The sequence below is a fragment of the Oculina patagonica genome, chromosome 6, assembly GCF_052425735.1.
Source record: "Oculina patagonica isolate OP01 chromosome 6, crgOcupat, whole genome shotgun sequence".
Taxonomy (NCBI): Eukaryota; Metazoa; Cnidaria; class Anthozoa; order Scleractinia; family Oculinidae; genus Oculina; species Oculina patagonica.
Genome location: NC_135763.1, coordinates 26632491 through 26655051, shown reverse-complemented (window position 1 = coordinate 26655051; position 22561 = coordinate 26632491). Strand labels below are relative to the sequence as shown.

Sequence of the window (22561 nt, the reverse complement as noted above, 5' to 3'; positions counted from 1 at the left end):
CGTTCAGTTTCGGTTCAATTGCTTGTTGATATCATGTTTATCGTAGAGAAATAAATATTTTTAATGTAATGTGTCATAACCTGTTACTGTTTTATGAACTTCCAAATTAAGTCATATCCTAACCGATTTCAATAATAAAAAAATACACAGAACAACCAGCGAGTTTAACGGATCATATCATGGCGACATTTTTTCTCCAACATTAAAGTAACTTAATTCTCTAACTAAATTATCCGTCTATATGCACCACCTGATGATCCGATGAGAAAGTTACATGTGATGCAGTATAGCGCTAACTAAAATTGTAAGAAACTGTAAACGATCTTCGTGTCTCATGTTCTAAAAGTTTGAACGTTGTTAACTACTAAAAGAGACAATGGAAGGATAATCTACGCAATGACGTACTCTAAGATATAGAAAAAAAATGTTCACGTGGCACCACAGATTTCACTGACGTTGTACGTTTAGTAGTCAAACATATAGTGTGTGGGTGGTATTTGCTGTTCAAATGAATGTCGTAAAAGCAATTTTAAAGCATCGTGATTAAAATCACGGCTTATCACTCAGAGAGACTAGATTGAAAGAGAGGATGGAATGTTCATAATGTCCCGAGCATGTGACAAAGATGAAATCCGAGTCCCCGACGAGAATTGAACCCATTACCTCCCAAACACCGGGTGAGCGCTTTATTTACTGAGAACCATGCTGAACAAGGCCATTTTACTGGGTAAATGTGTGAAACGCGTCCTGCATACTGCTCAGTACGAAGAGGTCTAGGATCAACAATGTCGATAGCTTATTTTAGGGTAATAAATAAAGAAAATGGTAAATTTTGATCTCGGTAGTGAAATATGTAAGATGTGATTGTCAGTTTGTTTTACCCGACACAGGTAATGACTGCTGGAATATACCAGTTAAAACACTTTTATATCCAATTTATGACGAGGCTGCTCGTCGGCGTTATAAACAAAAAGCTTCAGCCTCAAAACTATACGTTCCTGCAAGACTGAACAAAAAAGTGTATTGCCTAAAACGATATTAGTTTAATGATTCGGGCAGGTAGCAGCTCGATTGTCATCCTCGGAGACCCAGGGCCGGGCAGTTAAATTAGTGGGGCGAAACGAAGGAAAACCGCCCCACTAACTGCCCCTGGGTCTCCGAGGATGTGCCCAGGGGCACTTCGTGCCGTGCTTGAAAACTTTCGTCGCTACGATTTCTGCCCGGTTTTCCTTCGTTTCGCCCCACTAACTGCCCCTGGGTCTTCGAGGATGCTCGATTGTGTGGTTGTAGCAATTACGTTATTCAAGTGGTCTTAGCTGAGGTTAATACTTTTTTGTGACACGTGCAAAATTCTTGCACGTTCACAGAAAAATAGCTAGAAATCGAAGTTAAGAAGGAGGTAGACAAAATCTAGCTGTTCAAAACACAACCACAGCGATGAAAACAACGACGTAAATTTACCAGAGCAATAAAGAAAAGAAATTAATTTGCTCAAAAAAAAAAGATGGTTCACGAGTTGATGGCGTTTAATTTCAACATTTCGATCACGGGTCAAGAGTAAGTCAAGAATCGTGTTCATGTGCACGTGAAAAGACTTTAAATTCGGAAATCGCGAATCACGTGAAATAAAAGCTTAAATCGCGTTACACGAGAAAATACATAAGCCCAATCACGCTTCACGCAAGAAGTACATGGGGGGGGGGGGGGGGGGCATCTTAACTTAGCTAACTAGCCATATTGACGTGGGCGTAAAAATTGGCTCAGTACGGTAGGTCTCAACTCATCCACCTGTAAGTCATGCTTTTGTGGGGTCTTCGGTTGCTTGGATGGCAAAGAATTTAAATGCGATTAATCCATCTGCAAACAAACCTCTGCCGTCATTTGTGTACACTTCATAGAAAATACATCGATTCAATTATTCGCGAACAGGAATGTCGACTTTTTAGTTGACACCGACAAGTACGTTGTATGTTCGAAGGACGACCTTGTCTAGCCGTATCTTTGTGGCAAACAAACGAAACAAAATGGAGAATCTTGCCACCTGAAAAGCGTTCTGCAAGGAAATCGCTGCCGGCCAAGGTAATATACGAATTGCGATGAGTTGAGCTTATCTACGTACGTATCTGTTGATTTTGTTGTATAGGTTCGGTATTTGGATCGACAAGAGTCGATGACTTCCTGTAATTGGACTGTTTTCAAGTTCGTTTGGGTTAATATAATGCACTAAGTTTGTGCCAGTGTTTTGAGTAGACGTATGATGAATTCAACATAAGTTTGCCTTAACCGTTCAAACAGGTATCTAATTTTAATTACATATCTTTAAAGCAAGAATGATTTGCTTGCCAGATTTACTAATTGAAGTTATCAGCTCTGCCTCTGCATTAGCAGTTTCATTGGCCATTTTGCAAAATATATGAACCAAACCAGTGAAGAAAGGATAAAGTGACGACCCGGGCAATGATAAACATTTTGTGGCGTAGCAGAATATATTTGCTTTCAAAGTAGACTGTTTACATGCTGACTAAAAAATCGCTTCCATCACAGCTCTGTTTAAAGAAAATAGACAAGTTTGGTTAGTTATTGAGAATTTTGTGCAAAAAAGTCAATAAAAGCTCTGTATTTCTTACGGGCAATCATCCTTTTGTCCCCGTTTTGTGAATTCGGAAATATGAACTTTAGCTTGAACGTTCGAAAGACACGCCGAAGAGTTGAATATGACCAACTACCCTGGACGAAAGATCGTGTAGAAAATAGCTTTCGTTGCCCCGGTGTAAGTGTTAGTGCTTCAAGAGATAAGGTCTTAGCGCCAAGCACGTGCGGCTTATGAATATGGACCCTAACTAAAATCTTGTCTGAGTAAGCTTAATTTTGCGGGCCTTAAGATACATAGAAAGCTTTTGCAAATTTAAACGTAACCTTTAACCCACTGCCATTTAATTTCTGTTTATCTACGGAAATGATCATGATAGTGATAATTGCGGAAACATGATCGGTATTGTTATTGCAGATCACTTCATCTCGAATTTGATATTGACTTACGCTATATTTATCCCGGGGGGGGCACTCCCTATAATGGCCTATACGGGGAGGCTCCGCCCGAAAGGGGTACCTTTTTAAGGCTCCAGGTATATAAAAGGGTAGGGATTTCACAAATTTAGGTATTTGAAAGGGTATGGAAATCTGCGATAATGATATTTTAAAAGGCCGTTACATTAAATATTTCGAGCAGACGCAACTTTTGGCTGTATCGTCTTAATTTATTAAGCGCTACATAAAAATGACAAGAAAACTTTCCGTCTTTGGTAAATGTGATGTAGTGTAGGTATATGAAAGGGGTGCCTTTTTGCAATAAAAGGTATACAAAAGGGGTACCTTTTCTATCAAAATAGTATATAAAAGGGTAAGGGGTTGGATCTCCGGGCGGAGCCTCCCCGTACAAAACTTTTTCGAGTACCCCCCCCGGGATATTTATATCATCTGTGATAGCAGGATAATTCTTTAGTATCGTCTTTAGGAACCCGATCAAGGTCGCTGCTTGGTTCCCCTTTATCTTCACTACAATGGCATTCTTTGGAGAAAAGAAGCGCGCCTTGTTTCGTCGCAAAGAATCGATTTTGCTGCTTCTAGTGGGATTTGTTGTTCATCTAGCCTCTTCAGAGACCGGTAAGTAGATGTCTAAATGGACGCAATGTAAAGCATTACTATTATTCAAAAGGAATCTGTCCTAACATGCAAGCCTGCTCAAAAACGAAACATTTCAATCAGTACGTAGTTAATAAAATTACCTTTCATCGTGGCTGTTAACTCCAGCAACATGTATTACACTGGTACTAAACTCAGGCGTATTCAATTTGGTCGGTTTAGGCAAAGTTGTTGGAACATGTTCGAAAATCTGCAATTAAACATTGAAATTGTGGTTGCGCAACTTGGAAAATTTCACCTTTACCTTTTGCATTGTCAAGATAGACCGAACCTCTCACAAAATGTAGACAACGACAGCAGTGTATTAGTCTTTTCAAAATTCAGCTTTTATCCAGCTTTACAAAATTCGCCACGGCGGTTTAGCTCGGTTTGTTTGCCTTTATCGACTTCCAGTTAATAATCAACTAAGTCTTTCACTTGCCCGGCGACGCAGCACAACAGTTACTTTTATAGGAACCTATAGTCTTACTAATTTTCTGCTTTTGTGAACGAGGGAATATTCTAAGTATATGTACCTGTTTATACTGCGGGGATTTGGGAATGAGGATAACTGATACCCGCCTTCACTTTGGTATATGTACACTGAATGGTTTGAATTTTGGATATAAAAAACATAGTGGATCCCGGGTTTGACCGGGTATACACTCTTGTGAGAATTGATTTCTGTGATTTGCCCCAAAATTAAAGAAAAAGCATGGGATTAAATAAGAGCATTCTCAGGCTCAGCGAAATTTTACGTGTTCCTATAAAAAACAAAGACTGTAATGAATCCCTCTATAACGAAGTCCCCGGTATAAAGTGAAATGTGAAGAAGCAGAACCTTGTTATAAGACGTTGGAAATGGGGGAGTCTAGATCACGTTTCACGATAAAACGGGTAATTCACGTTTCACGCAAAGCAAAATAGCCATTTCACGAAACCAACCTATCGAAGTAGAGAGACCTGGAGCCCAAAACGACGATTAGTCACGGTCACGCAATTTACCACACGTACTTGTTTTCAAACGCTTACAGTCACATTTTACGAGGAAGCAACAACAACAACGGCGATTTCACAATTCTCATGAAAAAAGGCTATCCACGGTTATGTAAGCAAGAAAAAAAATGACATTTCACAATTCACGGGACATAAACAAAGGCTTTTCACCAATCACGTAAACGAAAAACCCTTAGCGATCCTCTTATAGCAAACACATTTTCCAGTCCCACTTACACTTCCGTCTTTTGTCATAAAGACCTTAAATTTAAGTGGAAAATGTAATAAACAACACATATGTTTTTACTTTCAGTTATTCTGGACCATCATTCCCGGTATGATCAGTCATGGGACTGGCTTACTACCTATGAGCTAGCGACCGGTAGCGGGGTAGGTCACTTAATTCAAAGTTAATTTGTTACTAGCAACGGCGGCATATATTTATCGGGTTTACTGAGTCTGTAGGGTGCAACTTTGTTGCATGCAGTAAGTCTACGACATGAACTGTGAGGCTCCCCCATAGGTTTTCGGGAGAAAAGGAACATACTCATTTGAGAGCATGGGATCAAAGGGAAAATAAAACTGGAACACGAGAGCCAAAATCGAAAACGATATATTTAGGGAGCACGGGAACACAAGGAAAATTTTGTTAGGAACAAGGGAACTTTTACTGGGACACCAGTAGTTGTGTTACCCTTCAAAAGTCTTTTTTTTTTTCTACGGGCGAATATTCAACAAGGCGCAGCCGAGTTGACTAACAGTATTGAATAATGCGACAAGCGCGGATTAAGTAATTAGTACGGTATTCAACAAACAACCGTTATGACCAAAACTTTGTAACACAAAAACGTCGGAAGTAAAAAGAAGCAATTAATTATTTTAATTCACGCCTTTTTGTAATTTCAGTTATTATCTGAACAAAACAATAAGTCAGCAGGTTATTTTTGCCTAATTAGATGCTGCAGGGGCGGATCCAGGGGGGGGGGGTGGATTGGGTGGCTAGCCACCCCCCTTGATCCACCAGAAAAATGAAAATAAACATATAAAGTAGAAAATAAGGACAATGTCCATCCACCTTTCATAGTCAGGCGGCCGTTCAAAGTTAAAAAAGGCCATTTCTCCAAAATAGGAGATTTTTCTCAGCCTGTTATACGAACTTCTGGCGTAATGTAACAAAACATGTGTGTATAATTTTAAAAAGTTAGATTCCTTTTAACTTTCAAGAGTTGTTTTAGCCTTGCTGGAATGATTTTCTTCTCTATTTACATCTTTATAGCGAGTTTTTTTGACGTTTTTTCGCATCGAAGCGATTTCACAAGCAAGCAAAGTCGCCAAATTTGTCCCCGGGCCACTTTGCCAATGGCTAAAAGTTTCCACGCACGTGGGTGAGCAAAAAATCGTATATCTGTTATTTCCTGTAATTTCATGGCCTGTCAACTTTAAATTTCAATCACTGTTCATTTCATAACTGAGAACTAGACTTTTTCTCCGAAATATAACTTAAGGTAAGTTGTGAGGAAAGAATATCTTGCCAAATTATCAAGAAAAAACAGTGATTTAATAACTTAAACAAAAAGCTGCTCAGAATCGCGGAAATCACGTTTAAGAGACTTCAACTTTTCAAAATTTTCTGAGGGGGCATTCCCCCAGACCCCCCTAGGGGGATGGAACCTACGGCTCCATGAAATATGTGCCTCAGACCCAATATCATTTGCACTCCCACTTTCAAAAAACTGCTTTAAAGCTTGAATCCCCCCATAAAAAAGCTGGGGCTTGAACAATATAGTAAACAAAAATATTGGTAAACAGCCACCCCCCTTTGAAAAATCCTGGATCCGCCCCTGTGCTGTTGGCTTTTAAGTGTTTTTTTTTTTTAATGTTAGATAAAGATAAACACAGAATTGACTGAAATGCGGAAATTCTCTCGTAACAACAAAAATCATGGTTCTTTTACAAACTATATTAAACAATGCAAGAACCAATCAGATTCACTGATTTCAACAGAACACAGCTGAGTTTCTTCTAAAGTGCAGGAAAATAGAAATTGCAATAATCTGGAAAAGGCTTCTTTTATATTCCACAGAGGGAAATTTTGACAGGGAAGTGAGGTGACCACCCACTCCCTGGCCTTTTTTCTAGATGCCATTTAGTTCTTACTATTACAGGGTGATATTCAGATTTTTTTTTACAAACACAGTCTTAAATCAGCACTTAATTCTGGTATGTGCACACCCTTCAAAAACGTCGTTGACGCTATGCTATTTTCATTATGTAATAGAAACGTAATACTCATTTTTTTTTGTCAGTGGAGTCGAAGTTCTCAGACCGGCGAATACCTTGTCTGCGACCTACCAGAAACCGCGACGAAAAGCACTAACAGTTGGTTAATATCAGATTTTATTGACTTACAAGGCGCCGTATCAGTGACTGTTAAAGTGGAATTCACTGCAAGGCAATGCGACCAACAGTCATTGCCGTTCTGCAGGCAATTCTTCAATCTCTATTTCTACCAAACAGACAACATGCTTATTTCTGGGGTGCAAAAAGCGACGATTCAAGCGGGACATTTTACGTTAGCTGGAAAAATCAACGCGAATAATGTGTGGAATTCAGGTCAGCAAAGAATAACTAACAAAGCAAGCGTGGAGTTTAGTGTCCAAAACAAGGGACTGTATTTGGGATTTCAAGACGTTGGCGGGTGCATTGCAATTGGAAATGTTCAACTTTTCTCTTACTTTTGTCCTGGTCGAATATCTGAAGGAGTCAGTTACAATCGTACACCTTCGCCACCAACTGGGAATTCGATTAAAGTATACGGCAAGTGTTCAATAAACTCGGAGAGTTTACATCATGTGAACTCGCTGTACATGGAGTGCCTTAGCAACGGAACTTGGAGTAAGCCAGCAAGTGCTGTGACTTGCTTATGTAAACCTGGGTATCAAGTCACTTCCCAGGGATGCCAAGGTAAATGCAATTAATCTGATCGAGTTTCTTTCTAAGGCAGGCAGGCAGGCAGGCAGGCAGGCAGGCAGGCAGGCAGGCAGGCAGGCAGGCAGGCAGGCAGGCAGGCAGGCAGGCAGGCAGGCAGGCAGGCAGGCAGGCAGGCAGGCAGGCAGGCAGGCAGGCAGGCAGGCAGGCAGGCAGGCAGGCAGGCAGGCAGGCAGGCAGGCAGGCAGGCAGGCAGGCAGGCAGGCAGGCAGGCAGGCAGGCAGGCAGGCAGGCAGGCAGGCAGGCAGGCAGGCAGGAAGGCAGGCAGGCATATGGGCATATGAGTAAACAGATAGGCATCTATACACCTAAACAGGTAGCCTGTTCCAGGAAACCGACTAAATTTAAACCCTGAAAATTTTGGGACTTGCCGTTCCCCACCCTGCTCGCCAACTAACCGAACGCCTAGAACAGGCTAGTAGACAGGAAGATAGCTTGACAGGCGCGCAAACAGGCACGTACTCTCAAACAAACACACAGACCGACCGACCGATCGAGCCAGGGATCGATCAAGCAAGCGACCGACCGACCGACCGACCGAAAGACAAACAGACAGACAGACAGACCGACAGATGGAAGGACGGAAGGAATGAAGGACGGTGGGACAGACAGACAGAATTGGGCCAATAGCGCTAGAAAAAATAATGAATTATTGTATTATTGTTTTATAAAAAAATGTACATTTATCGACGTAAAGATCTATAATTTCTTGTTCAAATTCATTTATTTTCTTCTATTGTTATTTTAAAGAATGTCCTAGTGGAACCTATAAAGGCAGCCTTAGCAATTCAGCGTGCAGTGCCTGCCCCGCGAACTCCAATTCCAACAATTCAAGACACCAATGCGAATGTAACTCGGGATATTATCGAAGGCCATCCGACAACAAAGAGGGAAAGTGTACAGGTAATACAATATTCTAACTAGCAATGCAAGGGTATTACAGTTGAACCTCTCTAATACGGAAGACACCAAAGGGACAGAGCAAAGTGTCCGTATTAGAAAGGTATCCGTATTATCATCTCCAGAAATCGCGCGCGGACCTCCGAGTCCGCGAATAGTATGTCCTGCGGTACATTGACCGTAGAAGCGAACGCAAGGATTACAAAGAAAATGTATGGAGAATGAAATGTTTTATTACATATTTCTTGACAAATTAACAAATGTAAAAATGTGCAAGCGGAACACAATAGACTGGTGTATTAAGAACCACATTGTACAAGAATTGAAGTGCAGACTTCGAATTTCATTTGTATTCATGAACGTTTTATGCGAACAGTTTTTAAGACCAAAATTATAAAGCATAGAGGAGGAATGTATGGCGAAAACCGAAAACTTAAAGTTTATAAACACGGATTATCGGCAAACTGAATGTGATCGAAAAAATGTGCAAGCAGATTTGATAAAACTATACATGAATCTAACTCACCAAACGATTTACATCTCCTTCCGATTAGATTTCATTTGTATCTTTGCCGTTAGAAAACCACAAAAAATCGCATACTGTAAACACACGGCGGCAGTCCACGTTGAAATCCCAAAATCCGCTGTCTTTGAGCTACGATATTTCAGCCGTTTTTGCTCCAATTTTGCCGCAAAAGCCATCGTTTGAAAGATCTTTTGCTTCCGTTGTTATTATCAGGCAATATTTTTGACCAGTGGTTTTCCTACTTCACAAAATATTTCTCTGTGTAGGCCGCATTTTTGTGTATCATCGTAGATGTATATGAGTCCAAAGTCAGGCTTTCAAATAAGCGGCTATTACCAAGTTTCGTGAGCGGCTAATGTAAGATGCATCAAAATTCGCCAAATTCAATGTCCGCGATTTCTAGCGATGAGAGGTAACCACTATGACGTCACTTTTGACTTCATTGACAGCTTAAGTAATTATTAACACGAAATGTTTTGCAACGCAATGCTGCAGGTAAAAATTAACACTAATCCCGTTTAAGATGAAAAAAGCGTTACGTTATTGCTTTTGTAACCACAAACAGGACATTGCATTGCGAGCACAAAATATCATCGCCTGATCAACGGAGTGTCCGTAATAAAGAGGTTAAGTTTATATGAATTTGCTCCCTGGGGCCGAGATTTAGTGTCCGTCAGAGAGGGTCCGTTTTTTTATTAAAGAAAATGTATGAGAATTTTGTTGGAGATTGTCCGTAAGAGAGAGGTGGCCGTATAAGTCCGTATGGAGAGGTTCAACTGTAGCTCGCTCAGGCATGCACATTTTACAGATGGTACCGATGTTCTCATTTTGACATCTGTGGATAAGTTACTAAATAAATAACAATTTATTGTGCTAACAAAATTTCAGATAACAATGTTGACACTACGTAATGTTTCCATAGCAGTGAACAAACAAGCGGAACATGGTTGGGTAATTTTAAAAGGCTTTATACTCGCACATGAATGGCCATGTCTACAACAGATAACATTAACGTGGTCGTATCGTCGTTTGAAATTTAATGACTATGTTATATTAAATTCTGTTTCCTAAATATGCTTTTTTTCCTTCAGCGCCACCATCTGCTGCAAGAAATTTATCAGTAATATTTCAAGACCAATCGGTAATAGTCGTTGCTTGGCTGCCACCATCAGACAGTGGAGGAAGAGAAGACGTTGTCTATGACGCGAACTGTTTTGAGTGTGACTCAAGCCCAGACTGCTACAACAAACACCCGTGCAGTGGAAAATTGCAGTTTTGGCCAATGAAATTTAACAACCCCTACACACACGTGACCGTGACAGGATTACAGCCAAACACGTCATACCTCTTGAGAGTCACTGCTGAAAACGGTGTGAGTTATTTGTATGGGCCCAATTCCAGTAGAAATGCAGAGATCCAGTTCGGAACAAGAATTTCAGGTGACAATAGAGTATTTATTTTAACTAAAGTAACAATTTCAACAATGGAAATTTTCTGGGGGCATACTGGCTTAAATGTTATTGTGCTAGATTGTTGATCAAGTAGTCCGAGCTCGAACTCTGACCTGGTTCATTGGTTTGTGGTAACGGTGCCTGCCTCAACCCGGGTGTTAAAAATGGGTACCAGCAAATTTTAGCGCTACAGAGCAACCCTGCGATGAAGCGGAGATACAAGTTGTAGAGGGGGGGAGATATATTCGTAGTCGTTTTCTCACTATAGCATATTCAGCTTAATAGTGGTATGGGACATCTTAGTCTTATGCAGATTTTACCGTTAATCGTACATGTATCTATAACAAAATTCTCGTTTTTGATTGGTTCTGCGCGCGCCTATTTGTCGCGTAATCGGCGCGCGATCACGTGGGTGTCCAATTACAGGTATCCAATTTGAGCGTCCAATTACAGGTATCCAATTTGAGCAACCTCAAATTGGATGCCTGTAATTGGACACCTACGCCATCCGCGCGTCAATCATGCGCATTTGAATGGGTTTTTTCTTCCTGTTTTCTAACTTTTTGTGCAACCAACTGAATTTACCTTTGACTTTTCCTCACAGAATAGGTTCCTAAAGACTTCCTAACCTCGAATTTTGTTATTGACACGATTAATTAGTAATTGGACCTCGTGTCGTTCAATTCATAATGGTAATAGGACTGAGTGGAGTCCAATTCGGTCTGTAATCATACGAGTGATTAACAAAATCGGACGACCGCGAAGCGGGAGTCCGATTTGTTTAATCACGAGTATGATTACAGACAGAATTGGACGACACGAAGTTCTGTTACCAATTAATCAAAACTGTAACAAAATTTGAGAAAGAAACTAACCTTCGGTTGAATAGTCTTTATGAATATTGAAAAACATAACAGTCTACTCAACAAATGCACAACAACAGCGCGCGCAAAATGACGCGTACTGTCCAATTACACAGGCATGACGCGTAAACTGTCCTATTACACTGTCCAATTACAAGCATGACGCGTACACTGTCCTATTAGTGCTCAAATCGGGCTGCTGATAACCAATCACGTTCGAGAATTTTGTTATAGTTTTGATTAAGAGAGTAATCGTGCTCGTAATTTCAAATCGGCCGAGCGCGCAGCGCGAGGCCGATTTCGAAATGACTCGCCCGATTACTCCCTGAATTGTACTCCACTCAGTCCAATTACTATTACTTAATGACTTAATGTCTAATGTTTTTATTTTACTTTTTCTCTGGTTGTTTGCAGCTAAAATGTTATTGGATAAAACTTACGTAGACGACACCACAGCTGTTCTTACATGGCGTACAGTGGATAATCCCCACGAACTTTCAAGTTACGATCGCTACGAAATCTCGTGCTTCAAATGCGAAGACGGCGGGGATAGTGTTCAACACCAATGTGCAGAAACATGCGGTGATCAAATTCGGTTCTGGCCTGGACGAGAAGGTCTCAAGGACAACCACGTGACCGTTTCGGAGCTGGAGCCATCGACGCGCTACAGATTTGTGCTGTACGTGTGGAAGTATCAGACTGAGTTGGCGTCAGTGCTAGTCAAAACTAGTTCCTCTCCTGTTAAGTCTCCAGGTAAGATCACAGAGATTTCCAGTTGTCATAAACTAACTCCAAGACCTTTATATTAAACCACTTCGGTGAGCAAGTCTCCTAGTCTTAGAATTGTAACTGATATAAAATTAAAGACATAATAAGTGCACATAATATTGTGAATCATCAAGAATCCCCCCAAAATAGTACTGGATTTCTGTAAATAGCATGAGTGCATACTGCAAATCGCCTATTTCAAGTATAATCAAATATAAAACCGAAGAAAATTTATGGCCCAAATAACGTATATTTTAAACTAAAGTAAAGAAGTTATCTACAGACTTTAATTTTCTTTAGTCTTTTTTAACAGCTTCAAAAAAGAGCAAAATTGATTGAACTGTCGGACGTATGATTGTTCTCACGAAGTTAGTTATTTCGGTTTCCAATGATATGCGAGCTCTGAAATTCAATCCTCAACCAACTGTTATGCTTTTTGCTGCCGTAAATCATCTTAGCGGACCTCTCAGGAAACAAAGGGTCACTTCAACCGGGTCAAAAGGTCAAGTCTGTCAGTTGTGATTGGTAGATTTCGATCCATTTTGCTGGTTCCGTTCTGTTTTCGCCATAATTATGATTGACGGCAGCGAAAAACGCAATCATTAGTTAGATTTTGAATTTCAGAGTTTGTGTATCACTGAAAACCGCAATCATCTTACGAGGAAAAAAAACAGCAACTTGGAGAAATTTTCTTGGTGTACTAGGCAATCATCCAAAGAAATGTTTCAAAATTTCGAGCTGAACTGACTCCCATGCAACAGGCAACGCCTGTCAATAAAATGACCTGCCCTCGTATTTATCAAAACAAGGCCTAGAGAATTGCTTTTCACAGAAGGCTGATAAGGTTTTCTGTGGTCTCTTCTCAAGCAGATGAAGAAAAGACCGGCTTGGATAAACACTTTTTGAACGCACCAATGATCGTTGTCATGGCAATAAGTGGATTGACGTTTATAAGTGCCCTTGTTGCTTTAATGGTTTCCATTTACAAGAGGCGGCGTTGGAACGAAACTTCAGTGGATGCCGTTGTTTCAATTCGATAATATGAGTATTTAAAAACTTAGATGAATCTTGATTTTGAGTCTGACTGTTTTTAACTGAAATGGAAAATGCCATGAGTTCTTAGATATATTTTAATTTTAACCTTAATTTAACAAAATTGGTAACATATGAGAAAGACATTTATCTGATACTAACCAGTTAAAACGCAAGCCACTCCGTTGATTTAGTAAAGTAAAGTTAGTAAAGTAAAGGCGTTATTTTCAGATGGACAGTTAATTTAATGACCCTCTTTCTAATAAAAATTATATAATATTATAATACTTGGGTAAAAATACTTGAAGAAAGACCGACTATAGTCATTCTCCTGTAAAAAAATAAATGCAGTAAAATGGAACACTTTATCCTACCAACAGTTTTAAAATTTATTTACAGTATTTATCGGCATTAAGACGATAATTTCAAATTTCACATGTTTTATTTTGCCGACTTCCAGCATTAATTTTGTACATTGCTTCTTTGGGCATAACCGGCAACAATACATACTTCTATCACCACATGTACATTTTGTTTTTGTTTTTTTGTTTTTTGTTTTAATCAAGAAAATGTCAAGTGGTAATACAGGCTATCGCCGGTCCACATTAGGGGCTGGGGAAATAGCCCAAAAATTTGCGTGTGCTCTGGTAAAATGGTTGGCACTAAAATAAATGCTGTTTTCTTGCTTGATAAAGCGCTATTGGTCAGAATATGAAAATATGCGCTATATAAATTAGCAAATTATTATTTTTATTATTATTATTATTTTTATTATTAAAGGAGACAATGTACACTGTTTAGACAATGAAAATAATAATAATTTTCTTCTACCAAATAAAGATTTCAATCTAAAATATAACAAATCGTATCACGCTGCTTCCTTTGACAGAACAACCACTCTTCAACGTTCCGACAATTATCGCCTTGGTGCTAGCGGGGATATTGTTTATATGCGCAGTGATCATATTGCTGGTTTCATTTCACCTCAAGAGAAGATGGTACAGTACTGCCAAGAAAGAGAACACGGATAGCGGTGCAAAGGACAGCGCTTACTCTGCAGAAAATACCGACAATACCATCATTATGGAAGAAATCCTGCAAGAGTTTGGCCACACAATTTCCTCAAACGGGAATCCCGCTCAATGAATAATGTTTCCCTCTCTAGAATGTTGTGAATGTTTACGATAGCCCTTTTATTCTCAGCGGTGTCTAGTTCTCTACATATGCACCATGCCTGGAGTGCATCAAATTAGTCGCATTCAACCTAACAAGTCCAACATATGAAGGTTCAGAAGGTCTTTTTACAGATAAAAAAGGTCGATACACTCAGGTTTTCACACCCGAAATACCCCATTTGAAAACTATGTATGTGCATTCTTGACTTTTGGTTGATGAAATAATAATGATTCTCGTATAGAAGTGTCAGTCTTTTCCAGCAAAGACGACTATAAGATACCGTCGAAAATGTTGAGTGTTTTAAATTCCAGACACCCTTGTGACGAGAATTATTATTATTTACCTCATTTGAAGTTTAGAAAGTGGCCACCACCGGATCATGTTGAATATAAATATAGCTACTAATGACGATGTACTGCGGATGAGAGGATGTCATGAACTTCTAGAGCAGATAATTTAAGAGGGTGTGACCGATAGCAGAAAAAGTATAACAAATAGCAAGAAACGTTCACCTGGTGATGCTGATTTTAAGACTTCAAGGGTTAGTGCTCCTATCGCAGGAATTCTTTCGTTACAATTAAGAGTATATTTTTTTCCCGCATTTCAGATGTTACTTATTTTTGCGCATATTAATATCGTACATTGGATACCTTCGTGTTTTTTTAATTACAAATTTGTACAATTTCGGAATAAAGCTATTTTTATTTTTAATTTTGGAGATAAATTTCTGAGTTGTGCTGTGAATTCACTCGTGACTGTAGACTAATAGTTGCCCTATGCTATTGTGAGAAGTAGCCGTCCTACAGTTATAAAATTTCTTCACTGCAAAAATGTCGGGCATTGAAAATAAATCCTTTTGCCCCATTTCGTTTTTTTTTTCTTTCTCAGTTGTTTCAGTTTAAGCATTTTTTCTCACCTTTGGGTTTAACTCATGAATAAACATTTTCTTGTACACCTTTTAATCGTACACCACTAACCTATAAATATTTATACGAAATTGTAATTATATGCTTCAGACATTGTTATAAAATTATATGTTTCCGCAATAAAATTCGTTGTTACTCCTTACGTTGTTTTGTTTCTTACATTTACATACTTTAAGAGAATGTCTCCTTTAGATCCACAAACTTAATTTGGCTCAGTAAATAGAATTCGCTCAAAATCCCTCCAGTAATTTCTTATTATAAGTAAGTAACAAATATGAAATTAGACTGGAGAAAAATTGTTTTCTTTATGAAATTTGGATGAAAACTTTTTACACGTCCTGGTGGCCTCGATGGCCATTGGCCGGATCGTGAAATTTGGTAAAGTCCAACCATTCGCTCTAATACAAATATTGCAGCTACATCGCTTAAACACCGATACTTGTGAACAACAAGCTTTGGCCTCTTAAACTGGATGAACCGCATTGAACAACTTTGATTATCAAGAAAGAGACGAGGATCTAAAGTTCGGCTATTTTGGACGTTTAAGGCCAGCTCAAATTTTCCTTAACATTATGTAGTAAAATATCAAAAGTGGCTCGTACTCACAAGTTAAACTGCATATCAGCGGCAAGCTCCATCCTTCCGCTCTGAGAATATGTAAAAATATTTGGCCGTTCTTTACTCCTTCGGTTGTTGACAAGGGGCGAAACAAGTACTACTCGGCGGATTTCGCCATGTTGTCATCATAACAATTCGAACCAACTTCAGTACCAAAAAGAGGATATTAAATTTTGTTAGATCACTAGTACATTTATCTCGCAGCGAAGGAAGAAATCACCTTGCAATCCGCTTTCATGTGAACGGAAATTATCACGTCGAAATAGTCCATTTTAAAGCAACTTTTACAGCAACATACCGATCTTCTACTGGTCGCCATCTTGGTTTTTTAAACATCCGCTGACCAGTTTAGTCGGTCAGTATCAAACATCACGGACTGCGGACTGCGGACTACGGCTGGGACTACGGACTGGGTATAAACACAAATGCGGACTCAAACTGCGGACTGGGTATAGAATACGGGCATATAAAATGCTTTAAATGCAAACCACGGCTAGAAACAACGACTTTTTTTATCAACGGTTGTTGAAGGCGGCACGAAGAAAAGCACACAAGCTGGTATCTGTGATCGGTATCTGTGAAAGAAGAGGCTTACCTTAATTAACGCTCACATCGTTCTTGAAATTTGACTGGTCCGCCTTCAAAACATTCGTCTGTCCCACTGGATGTTTTCTGAGAAATATACGCTGAGATTCCGAGAAATTGCTTGCGAGCTTTCCGCCGCCATATTGGATTTGCGACATATACAAGTGCTTTTTTGTCAAAAGAAGACAAAATGCTCAATCTGCACTCTTTCAACTTGAATTTTTTCTCTGCGTCTAGACAAATAACTACTTCGGATATCTATAGCGTCAATACGTGAGATAACTAAAAAAAAATAAAAATAAAAGAGAAGAAACCTTGAGGGAAATCACCAACGTGAAAAGCTACCTTTTGCTGTCGAAAACGTATAGTCAGGTTGCTTAGCGCAAATTTTTGGAAAAATAGTTACATGGTTGATAAAAGCACCAAACTTTGCAGAATGATTCTTTAAAGACTGTTCAATAATTTTATTCGTGGCTCCCGGCGTGAATTTTTTCTTACAATTTGCAAAATTTGCTTAAAGTTTTGACCACGAACAAACTCTCAAGCACCGCTACAACGCCATTTAATTTTGAATTGATGCAATGACAGTGGGACAGAAGCAAATATTCCTCTACTCCGTAAGTAATTTGCAGTTCTATTGAAGACATTGTTGAAGTTTTCGCTAAAATTTCAATTTTTAGATGCAGTAATCTAAAATGTTTATTATGGTAATTATGCGCTTGTAGTTTGTGGCCGCCCAGGGAAGCGGAACATGCTTAAAGAAGCCTTGAAGAAACGAGATTACACAGAGGTCGCACAAGGTTTTGGTCAAGCTAAGGCAGCTTCAATAATAAGAAAATACATTTTCAGCAACGAGGCATATAAATTTATGGATCGTTTCCATAAAATAGTCAAGAAGCGTCGTTACCATCTATCCTCAAAACCTTAATGTTCTTAAAGGGGTTCGTTCATCGTCAATTATCACCCGTAAAAAAAGTTTTCATCAAAATTTCATAAAGGAAACAATTTGCTCCAGTTTAATTTCATATTTGTTACTTACTTATAATAAGAAATTACTGGTGGGATTTTGAGCGAATTCTATTTATTGAGCCAAATTAAGTTTGTGGATCTAAAGGAGACATTCTCTTAAACGGGCACTGTAATGAGACCATGTGATACCATCTATTTGTTACATCATTCACTTTTTTCACGATCCCATAATGCATAAGCATTGCTTTCAATTTCTCTGGGGACGATTGTACGTCACTGTAAATTCCAAGAGAAATTGAAAACAATTCTTATGCAATTTTTTTTTGGAGGGGGGGGGGGGGGGGGGGACAAGGTATATTATAGGAACGGTGAAAACAACGAAATGCGCCTATTCTGCTGTTTAATCATTAGTTTCCGAGCTTGGAGTTTCTATCGGGTGATAATTGACGATGAACGAACCCCTGAGTCAACTATCAAAGTCGTGTCAAATCGGAAGCGAGTAGTCTTATTGCTTGAGCATAACCCAGTGACTGACATCGAATATCGATGGAACTTACACAAAAGGGATCGGGTTGAAGGGGTTGGAGGGGTTTCCACATAAATATAATTTAGGAAGGTGAGTCAATTTTCACTTCTGTTTAATAACACATTTCCACAAAAACGTGGCTATAGAAACTAAATTTCGTATAGGATATATCTATCGCAAGATGTATATTCCGGCTTTTCTCGATCAATGTACAAAAAGTACAACAGTGAACAAAAATGTACAAAAGTTTGCACTTTAAAGAATTTGCGGAAAAAACTAGAGTTTATGGGAAAAAATATAGCTGTTTTAGCTAACTGGGAAAAAAAGATAATATTCTACTTGGAAGAATAGCCCAGTCTTCATTTTATTTTGTCTCCTCCATAAAAAATACTTTAAATGTCATAAATACATAATACCATAAATACACACCAGAATACATTTTAGAACAACATATAGAAAAACAAAATGTTTTAACGTCATCTCTTTTATTCACGCTACATTGTCTACACTAGTTTGCAAGTATTGCACATGACCTTTTAGCTGTTGCTGATTGTTTGTTCTATATATGTAACAAACTCTACATATTTAGCTAAAACGCGTAATAGAAAAAGTAATTTTCTCGATTATGTTTAAAGAAGGTTTTAGTCAATATCCGCAATATGGCAGGTAATTAGAAAATAACGGCGACACATAGAACAAAATGAAATATTTGTATATGTTATCTCATTAATGTAAACTGAGGAGAACAACGGTTTTGCGTGGAGCTTGAGTGTTTTTCAGTATTGAATATCACTGCTAAAAATAAATTTCAAATTTTGAGTCAGCCAGTATTTTTTTACTTTAATTTTCTCAGCTTTGAAAGCATAAAAATTGAAATATTGCATATACAAAAAAATTACACAACAGCTGTGGACTATTTATTTGCCTTGCCTTAGTTTAACATTTTGTAATGCCATCTTCATCCGGTGGTACTTTTATAGATAACAGTCCTTCATTTGCACTACAAGCATAGAAAATAATAATTTGTCACTTTAATCGATATGATCCACTCCGAAATAATAATAATAACATGGTCTTTTTCAATACCAATTTACTTCTCCAAGTTAAATGAAAAGGCTCTGAATTGTTTTGTTACACACCTTTAGATACTTTTTTACTGATATAGGCTTGTTGTTTGATCATAAAAACAATCAAACACTTCGTACGAAAAATCTCTTAATTAATATTTAACATACTATAAGTCAGAGGTTTAAAAATGAAGCTAAATGTCCTAAAGTTAAACGCATGTTTTGGCACATGTCGAAGTTCCCACATTTTAATATTAATATATCTTTTAATTTTCTTCTGTATAATTATAATCTGAATGTTTGTATATATAATCTTTTCTTGTAATCTTGTCAGTGTATCTTTTTCTTGTTATTTTTATGATAGTCTGAAAGCCATGCTGTGAAAAAAGCTTCCTGGTTTTAAATATTATTAAATTCACGCATAATCTTTAGTTGGCGGGCGGTCTTTTATCACACTTTCTATCTTTAAAACAAAGGGTCCTTGCTGGGCGCAACTGTTTTGTCTACTTGCCCTACAGAATGGAAATTCACACGAAAAAAGCAGAAATATTTCAAACACATTCACAAATTGATGAATCCATTTGTCCAGAAACTTCATGCAGGTTTAAATTCTTAGAAAAATATGACTGTTCTAAAATAGCATCTTCTGTGATTTCGGTGAGGCCTGGCGTGAACTAAAATCTGCAATGCATTTAATTGAAATACAGAATTTTTTCCCTTAAGCTATTGGGTGAAATTATAAAGGCTACATTCCGTGTTAAGGCTCAACTTTGAGTAATCTTCAATAAAAAAGAGACCGCCATAATTGCTACAAAAGTTTGTAAGCCCATTTCAGTATTCGCCAAGTTATCAATATACACTATTTTGTTATAATTTCCTTGTCACTTGCCTTTCTTCAGTTTTTAAATTATATTATAGTTCTTATTAAATTCTGCAACTGTGCTTTGCTGTTTTTCAAAATTCCCAGTTTAAAGGCAATAACCATTTGCGTCCTCAACAGCAACACGAGCTCAACAAACGCTTGTAACCCTTTCGAAACTTCTCGTTGAAAACTGCGTACAGACAAGGGTTGAGAGCGCTGTTGCTATGTGCCAGAAAAAGGCGCCAAAATCTCAAGATGCACGGTAACGGGTTAAACACGATCTGCGCGATAAAATATGTTAACCAGCAGAAGACGAAAGCTGCAGTGATCGTCAGTAACAGATAAATCACCTTTCTACTTGCTTTACCGCGACTTCGTTGCACCAGTTTCGCTATTTCTTTGTCAGAAGGCGTTTTATACCGTCGCAGAGTTATTACTATCACGGTATACGAAGCTATGATCAGAACGAAGGGGAGAGCGTAAAACGCAATTAACAGGGACGTGTAGTAGATTTCCCTTGCGTGGGTGTGTTTAAATGTTCTTTTCATGTTAGCATCGCAAGAAAATTCACCTCTCGTTTCGTGGAATGTAACTTTTAGCGATAGAAAGTAAGGGAATCGAACGGCTAACGCTAAAAACCAGATGAACGCAATGACAAATTTGGACGATTTCACCGTGAACAGTTCTAGTTTTAATGGGAAGACGATGGCAAAGAATCTATCCACCGCCAGTGCCAGCAATGTGAGAATTGAAACCAAGATACTGATACCGTGTAGATATGGAACAATTTTGCACAGCACTAAGCCAAATGTTCCTTCCACGAGCCACTCACTCCCCCGTAACCAGATGACAATAACTCGTGGCATATAAACCAGTGTGATAATCAAATCTGTAGCAGTCAGGTTGACTATGAAACAGTAGAAGGGTCTTCGCATGGTCTTATTGCGCCACACTACCATAATTGTCATGGAGTTTCCAAGGGCTGATACCAAAATTATCACACAGTAGACAAAGACTCTGGCCACTCGCGTGGCCGTAGTGTTGTGATCGAAGCAAGTGCCTTGCGAATCTAAGTTCTCTGCTGTTCCATTTTCAAACTTTCCTGTACTTGAGACATTAAAAGTGTTGTTAAATTGGAAGTAAGCCATGATGAGTCAATAACTTCACTTCACAAAATGTAGCTAGGTTGGAAAGCTGAGCCACCCGGCGAGAAACAGCAGAAATTTCAATTTCTTGTCCTTCGCTGACGCTTGATTGCGCTTTACTTCAATTTGGCTTCAAATGTACAAACGAATGTCGCAATATTCTATTACATTTATAATAAAGGCGAGCTTTTAACAATAGAAGCCCCTGGCGCGTGGACGGTAATGACTTGATTTGTTTGCAAGTGCATTTTGCTAAGATTAATTTGTTACTTCAAGTAACTTCCTGCTGTCGCTATCTTGTTTACAATCGAGTGGAAAGAAATTAAACTAATGCTAATATTTTTTCTCATTAAAACAAAATCCCACGGGAGTTTAAACAATGGCGTGTTTCGCAATAGAATAATGTTGCTAAAAATGTATCATTTTTGCTTTATTTATGCAACGATTATTATCAGTAGTCCTTTTCACGCCTTACGCCCCCGACGAACAAGGCCGAATATTATACGGGTAAAAAATCTCTCAATTTCTAAATGATCACAATTGTCATTTTGTTGTGCAAAAGTTGCTGATATACTTTTCTAATAAAAGCCCTTGTTGTGCCGAAAATTACAAAATAGAAAAAAAATATATTAACTCTGTACACACGGACATTTACGTTTTTCATAACATATTGGCTTTGTTCACTGTTGCGTGAGGTTTGCGTTGGTAATTACTTTTGATACATTTTGTTCCTTTTTCATATACTTTTCGGATGTTTTCAGAATTAATTGGAAATTGCACTTAGAACTGACATGTAATCTATAAACCTGTAAAAGCACTTTTATTTCTGTGAGTTTTCCTTTTGTTGAGAATTAGGAATCAACAGCTGTAAGGACATAGCTTGACGGGACGAGGAAATCGGAAAATTTGGTAAATAAAGCTTTTTAAATGAAAAAGATATTATTTTTTGTTTAAATTTACTAAAAGGCTTTTTCGTCGCCATTCGCTGCTTACTCGTGTTACGAATTTTGAATTGACACAAAGCCTATCATATTACAGCGAATATTGATCTTCGAGATTGCTTTCCTACAAACAAAACTAATTTGCAAGTAATATATTTATTATATGGTCTCGTTTTGAAGCAGAGGTATGAAAGTATTTCATGTAAAACATGTTCTGGGATGAAGCAAGTTCTTGACAAGCTCTAACATAAACATTTTTGTTCAGGTGCACAACAAAAACAGACCGGCAAGTTTTCCTTGCAAGTCCTCCTTTTAAAAAATCAAGCGTGCGTTATTTCCTTCTTTTTCCTTAACAAAGAACCTGCCAAGCAAAACATATCAAATAGCAATCCCTGCTCGTTTACACGGCTAAATTGAGACTAAACAAGGAAAACTTGTCAAGACGGAAATTTCGAAGTCTATGAGGTCTCGAAAATTTCGCTGTTCAAAGATGGGAACCGAACACCTGACCTCCCAGATACCGATTGGGCGCTCTAACTAC

The 22561-nt window shown here is 38.4% G+C and overlaps 2 protein-coding genes across 2 annotated transcripts; one reads left to right on the top strand and one right to left on the bottom strand.

Moving 5' to 3' along the window:
* The first annotated feature begins 2027 nt into the window (after positions 1 to 2027).
* On the top strand, positions 2028 to 15449 carry LOC144658152 (ephrin type-A receptor 3-like). Its single transcript, XM_078518507.1, has 8 exons — positions 2028 to 2079; positions 3515 to 3663; positions 4991 to 5067; positions 6984 to 7641; positions 8416 to 8568; positions 10183 to 10530; positions 11820 to 12158; positions 14095 to 15449. The coding sequence occupies exons 2-8, from the start codon at positions 3561 to 3563 to the stop codon at positions 14349 to 14351; spliced, it is 1935 nt and encodes a 644-aa protein (XP_078374633.1). The 5' UTR covers positions 2028 to 2079; positions 3515 to 3560; the 3' UTR covers positions 14352 to 15449.
* Positions 15450 to 18514: 3065 nt separating this feature from the next.
* LOC144658256 (RYamide receptor-like) lies at positions 18515 to 21191 on the bottom strand. The gene has a single exon (XM_078518657.1). The coding sequence runs from the start codon at positions 21080 to 21082 to the stop codon at positions 20066 to 20068; it is 1017 nt and encodes a 338-aa protein (XP_078374783.1). The 5' UTR covers positions 21083 to 21191; the 3' UTR covers positions 18515 to 20065.
* Between the last annotated feature and the right edge of the window lie 1370 nt (positions 21192 to 22561).